This window comes from Scylla paramamosain, chromosome 24 (assembly GCF_035594125.1).
Source record: "Scylla paramamosain isolate STU-SP2022 chromosome 24, ASM3559412v1, whole genome shotgun sequence".
Classification (NCBI taxonomy): domain Eukaryota; kingdom Metazoa; phylum Arthropoda; class Malacostraca; order Decapoda; family Portunidae; genus Scylla; species Scylla paramamosain.
In genome coordinates, this window is record NC_087174.1 from 9,246,782 (window position 1) to 9,253,327 (window position 6,546).

Consider the following 6,546-nt stretch of genomic DNA (forward strand, 5'->3'; position numbering starts at 1 on the left):
ACAGCATGAAACATTTTGAGGTATGTAGGACACAGATATAATATATATATATATATATATATATATATATATATATATATATATATATATATATATATATATATATATATATATATATATATATATATATATATATATATATATATATATATATATAATCATGAACAAAATTAAAATACATACCTACGTATATTAAAAATCAACATGCTTTTAATTTTGAAAAGTATCTTAGGAGAAAATACTTGAAATTGATATAAATACTTAATAACATATATGTTCATATAAGCCATTGAAATTTTCTACAAAGTTTCAAAAAATTTAGTGTTAACTACAGGCCATGCCATGCATATTGATGCTTATTAGTATTACAATTCATCATGCAGAAAATGAGACTGAATGATTACTTGGTTATTTCACAATTCATGCATTGGACTCTTGCCTTTGAGGAGGGTATTTTTGAAAACAAACAAATAAATGAGGTAGTAAAGGGGGGAAAGCAATTGCCAGGACAAAGTGTAAACGTTAAGATTGTTACATTACATGCTGGCCAAGTTACCTGAGGCAAAACATCGGTCTTCAGATACTGTGAGGAAGGAACCACATGTTAGTGCCATCACCCTGGTCTACCACTGTGTTGCTGAGCTTCTGCCTCACAGTGGTTCTGTCCACTAATACCTGCACACAACTCAGCTAAGGGAACAGCTATCAACTAGGCCATTAGGCTGAACTAATGATCTATCTCAAGTTAATATATAACACTGTAACAGTACTAGGCTAACACTATGACTTTAACCACAACACTCACAGAAGTTCAGCTCACACTTGTTATGCCAAAACCCTCATGATCTCAGTTAATAATGTCCAGCTGATCACAAAGCCAGGATATGCACCATCATCCACAGACCCAGCATGTCATGGGCACAGCAGACACTGGTTGCACATCTCTGTGCTATGACTGAGCTGAAGTCTAACATACTACAGAAACACCCTACAGCAGGTATCACTCTGTCCTGAAACACCTGTTAGTCTCCCAAGGAGCCTGCTAGTGGTGCTTGGTTAGGGTGGAAGATCAAATTAGGCTAACACTAATTTACATATATAAGTAATGCCAATTTTAGGCTGAGGTTCAGATGATGAACTGTGAGTACAAACTACAAACACATAAAAAGCAAGTCAAAAGGCCATAAGTGCAGTTATGAGTGAATGCCAAGGTCTGACTTGTTTGCTGTTGGTCTCGAAAGTCACGCAATGCATAGAAGATGCGACACTGATCTGAGGCTTGTGAAAATATTCCATCCATGCCTTTACTTAGAGGAAAGTTCGTATTATCAGCATCACAATGTTCTTGCCAATTTTCATCTGCACAACAACTTAATGACAAAAAGAGCAAATTCTGCCCAACATTTCTAGTATATGTAATCACTTCTCATGGAATTTCAAATACAAAATCAACAGAGACTTATTCTCTTTTCTTTTTTATATAAAATTTATACCATTGCACTCTCAGTGACAATACAATCTTGTACTTTTATTTTGTTAGAATTACAGAAGTCAGATGTGTATGTAGTTCCATGCAGGTCATAATGGTGCATACCTGATCAAAGTCATTGTTGATGGTGAGCTTGTCAGCATACTTGGTGATGAGCTGTCGGCACTCAGGCAGAGACTCACAGGAGTTGTACAGTTCCTTCAGCCGCGACGCCACATCCTCCAGCCCTGCACACACCAACACACCAACACCACCCCTTAGCAATACTGCCACTACTGGATTTCATTACACTTTATTCACTACTGCTGTAAATATATCTGTACACAGAGGACTAGAAATTGACCCCTTATGACTGAGCAATAACACTATTTGGGACGCTATCAACAGCCCTTAGAAATGGAATGCCCTGGATATTACAATATATAACAAATTCTTTTATAAACACTGACACCTTGGGCATAGTGGGACAATCAGGAATGACCATCAGGAGCACCTAGCCTGGGAAACCAGTGTGTGTGTGTGTGTGTGTGTGTGTGTGTGTGTGTGTGTGTGTGTGTGTGTGTGTGTGTGTGTGTGTGTGTGTGTGTGTGTGTGTGTGTGTGTGTGTGTGTGTGTGTGTGTGTGTGTGTGTGTGTGTGTGTGTGTGTGTGTGTGTGTGTGTGTGTGTGTGTGTGTGTGTGTGTGTACATCACAGCAGGCCCGCGAGGCACTGGGACTGACCACTGCGCAGGTTGGATGTCTGGTCCTGCAGCTGGATGGTGGTGTTCTTGATCTCCCCAAGGTCCTGCTTGATCACTGAGAGGCTGGAGGCAATGGCTGTCAGGTTGTCAATGGCCACAGCCTTGGTCACCCTTGCCAGCTCACTCTTCACCAGCTCTCCACTACCTGGGGACACCAACCATCACCACTGCAGCACACTATTCACACCATCAGAGAAGGAACACTCATTCCCACACCCACACCAATTTATTCATACCATCAGAAAGAGAGAGAGAGAGAGAGAGAGAGAGAGAGAGAGAGAGAGAGAGAGAGAGAGAGAGAGAGAGAGAGAGAGAGAGAGAGAGAGAGAGAGAGAGAGAGAGAGAGAGAGAGAGAGAGAGAGAGAGAGAGAGAGAGAGAGAGAGAGAGAGAGAAAGCACTCATTCCCAATGAGCACATTCACACCTTCAGTCATGTAATAAACACCTAACTCCTAATTATGCATCTGAACAAGAGATACAATGCTTTCAATATGCACATACCATAAAGAAGACTGTGAAAAGAAGCATTCAGTATGTATTTATAGAAGTAGTTATGAGGATGAAACAATATCACTTCTTCAAATAATCTGTAGTGATCACTTGTTGAACTGAATATCTATTTATCTGTCTATCTGTCTATCTATCTATCTATCTATCTATCTATCTATCTATCTATCTATCTATCTATATATATATATATATATATATATATATATATATATATATATATATATATATATATATATATATATATATAGAGAGAGAGAGAGAGAGAGAGAGAGAGAGAGAGAGAGAGAGAGAGAGAGAGAGAGAGAGAGAGAGAGAGAGAGAGAGAGAGAGAGAGAGAGAGAGAGAGAGAGAGAGAGAGAGAGAGAGAGAGAGAGAGAGAAATTGCACATTTAAAAGCTTGCTTCATGCACCATACTATGAAGAAATTAAAATTTAGTTTAGTATATGAAACATTATCCATGTGTAAGTTCCACTATGAAAAAATATTTTGTAAACTGAATGCTATTACAATGCAAAACAACACTAGGAATCAGCTCAGGACAAACAATGTGTCTGTCAAAAGCTGTATTTAAGTTCCAATCTGAAGACATGTTTGTAAACTAAATGCTATGACATTTGTAAATTAAATGCTGTTATGATGCAGAGTAACACTGTGCATTGCCTCAAGGCAAAAAATAGGTCAAAAAGCTTTAAAGTTTACCAGATACTGTGCAGGCCATAAGTATACCCAAGGGAAATTATTTAGGTTTGTATTCAGAAACACCTTGATCACTTACCACAAACTATTTTCAAGGTCCAGAGACAATTAGTCATGTTCACAAGAGTATTTCTCATGTTGATAATGTTGAAATCTTGTTAATTTGTAGGTCCAACCATAAAAAACACCCCTTAAAAAACCCATGTATCTTCAATTAGTATTTTAAAAATAGTGGAAAGTAGTTGAGGATCCTGAAGAAGAACCGAGAATGGTGGGGGAGGATACTTACTGTCCAGCTTGTTGTACAGGACACTCTCCAGCTCCCTGTAGTTCCTCACCAGCAAGTTCTGTACCTCCTGCAACACAACAGATTTCATTACACCTCAATACTCCACAAATGTTATCCATAAAACAAGTAAAAATGGGAAGGATTTCTTATAGAGGATATTTTGGTGAGATTGTGAGGGAACTAAATAGGAGGAGGTGGAGGACGGGGAAGAGGAAGAGGAGGAGGTACACAAGGAAAAAAACAAGGAGGAGGCAGCTCACGAGAGAGAGAGAGAGAGAGAGAGAGAGAGAGAGAGAGAGAGAGAGAGAGAGAGAGAGAGAGAGAGAGAGAGAGAGAGAGAGAGAGAGAGAGAGAGAGAGAGAGAGAGAGAGAGAGAGAGAGAGAGAGAGAGAGAGAGAGAGAGAGAGAGAGAGAGAGAGAGAGAGAGAGAGAGAGGAATAAAAAGAAAGATATAAACCAGGGAACATTGCAATATCAGCTCCCAGTCTGTACCCAGCCATCCCTAGTGAACCACTGAGCTTCCCTGGACTCCTGACAAAGGCAATGACATTCAGTGCTAACAGTCTGTGGACCCCATAAAGCAAGTGTGTTCTGTTCAGGTTATCAATCAACACTCCTTAACCCTCTTGCTGCTATGGTCATCCTTCCTTAACCTTCCTAGCTCTGTAAAAACTGTTTGGAGGAAGACAAAAGAGAAAAGAAAAGGGAAATGAAGTTAATTTTGTCTTTTAAGCTACAGAAATATTTATGAAAGCTAAGCACAAAATTAGTCTCTAAAGAGTTATAAGTATTAAAGAAGAAAATCTGTCTAGCAGTGAAAGGATCAATGCAAACCAAACAGAGAGAGAAGAGCAGGAAATTTAGATAACTATACAAGAGAAGAGGGACAAATGAACCACAAGAGGGAAGGTTATGAGAGGGATGAGGGTGTGGAAAGGCAAAAGAATAGGAGGATATAGTGCAGGTAAGTTACAGAGGGATGGAACTGAGAGGTGTAAATGAGACAATAATTAATGGATATGAGGTAGGTGAAGAGATGACAATGAAATGTAGCAGGGATGAGTAGATGAGGGTGTGGGAATGTAAGAGTGAGAGAATAGTGAAGGTTAAAGGAATGACACAGAAAAGAGTAAATGAGATAACCACTAACTGAAGAGTGATGGTGATGTGAGGCAGGTGAAGAGAGGAAGACAGTGTGAAATGTGGCAGGGATGAATGAGAGAAAAAAAAAAAAAAGATAAGGAAAAGAGATATGCGATTACTGACATTATATCTTGAGGGAAAACATCACTGAGCAGAGCAAACAGGGGTACAGTAAAACATAATAAGACAGTACAGCAAAAATTAATGAAAGAGAAAACAGGTGGACAACAAACAACAAGTGAGATATGAGACTACTAACACAATACACTTATATCACTAGGAAAAAATGACAATCCTAAGAGAACAAAGAACATTTAATGAAAAAGAACACACCAGTGGAATATAGATCAGATGAACATGAAGAGGAAAAACAAAGTACAGAACAGACAGAAAAACAAGTGATATATGAGGTTACTAACACAAAATATTTATATCATGAAAAAATTACAATCCAATGAGACAGAGCAAAGAACATCAAATGAAAAAGAACACAAGCATGGAATACATATCTGACAAACTCCAGGAAGAAAAATAAGGCACAGAACAGACAGAGACACAAAAGATATGAGACTACTGATACAAAACACATATATCACAAGAAAAATTACAAAGAACACTAAGCAAACAAGAACACAAGCATGGAATAAAGTCCAAACAAACTCCAGGAACAAAAACAAGGCACAGAAGAGACAAAGAAACAAGAGAGGCAAGAAACTGGCAGCACAAGACATCACATATGAGGCAGGAAGTCCACAATGGTACCTCCTATCATTCCCCAAGTGTACCATAAGTCCTGAAAACAAACCCCACTAAGAAGTTATCAGCCCCAAGGATCCAAGAGGCTGGCACGGACCTGAGATGAGGGAACAGAGTCAGCAAGATGCTCTCTCTGATTAGTGAAGGTGTATTGAGGGAAAGGTGAGAGGTGACTGGGGAGAGGATTGGTTGCTATGGGGATGGGGAGTGGATGACATGACAGAGGTGAGAGTAAGATGCTAGTTGGATGGAGAAGGGACAGGAAAGTAGCAAGAATTCAATATGAAAGACAGGAATCTGAAAAAAATATGGAGATTGGATTCACAGTAAAAGCAGAAAGGTTAAAAAAGGGATTGAAACCCATTGGAAAATATTGAACAAGGGATTACAGGAGACAGAAACACAAATATATATAGTAAAAAAGAATGACAAAATACAAACATTATACAGAAAAAAACAAAAGATGTGAATTATGTAAGAAAAAGATGAATAACTGGTTTAAGAGCAAAAAGTGGGTAAGATAGAAAGGTTCATAAGAGACGCAAGCAAAATGACCATGACAGTACAAAGAGCACGGTAAAGGAGATGAGAGAGGAAGAAAAATAAACAAAGCGATGGAGAAAAAAAAAAATTGAAAAAATGAAAAATGAAAAATAGCAAAAAAGTAAGAGCACAAATTATGAATGTCTTAAGATAAAACAAGAACATGAGGAAAGAACTTCAAACTGATAAAAGAGAAAAAGATAACAAAAAGAATGAACAATAAAACTAATAGAAATGCCTAAGGATAAAACAAAAGGAGAAAAAAACTTATAACACTACAAATGAAAAGATGTGACACTGGCCTCCCCTCCACAAAAAAAAGTGATGAAAGAAAATGGAAAAAGTACCCAAAAAGGAAATTAAGGAAAGAAAGAACAGA

At 38.1% G+C, this 6,546-nt stretch overlaps 1 protein-coding gene across 24 annotated transcripts in view; it reads right to left on the reverse strand.

The window, feature by feature from the left end:
* Nucleotides 1-6,546, reverse strand: part of LOC135112698 (prominin-1-like) — a 119,467-nt gene that overhangs the window by 21,647 nt on the left and 91,274 nt on the right. For 23 of the 24 annotated variants that reach the window (XM_064027382.1, XM_064027381.1, XM_064027380.1 and 20 more), the window contains 4 exons: nucleotides 3,726-3,792; nucleotides 2,210-2,374; nucleotides 1,595-1,716; nucleotides 557-583 (listed from right to left, as the gene is read on the reverse strand). In XM_064027382.1, the coding sequence (XP_063883452.1) occupies nucleotides 557-583; nucleotides 1,595-1,716; nucleotides 2,210-2,374; nucleotides 3,726-3,792 (381 nt within the window). The remainder of the gene's footprint in view (nucleotides 1-556; nucleotides 584-1,594; nucleotides 1,717-2,209; nucleotides 2,375-3,725; nucleotides 3,793-6,546) is intronic. The other variant, XM_064027366.1, reaches the window with a different exon arrangement.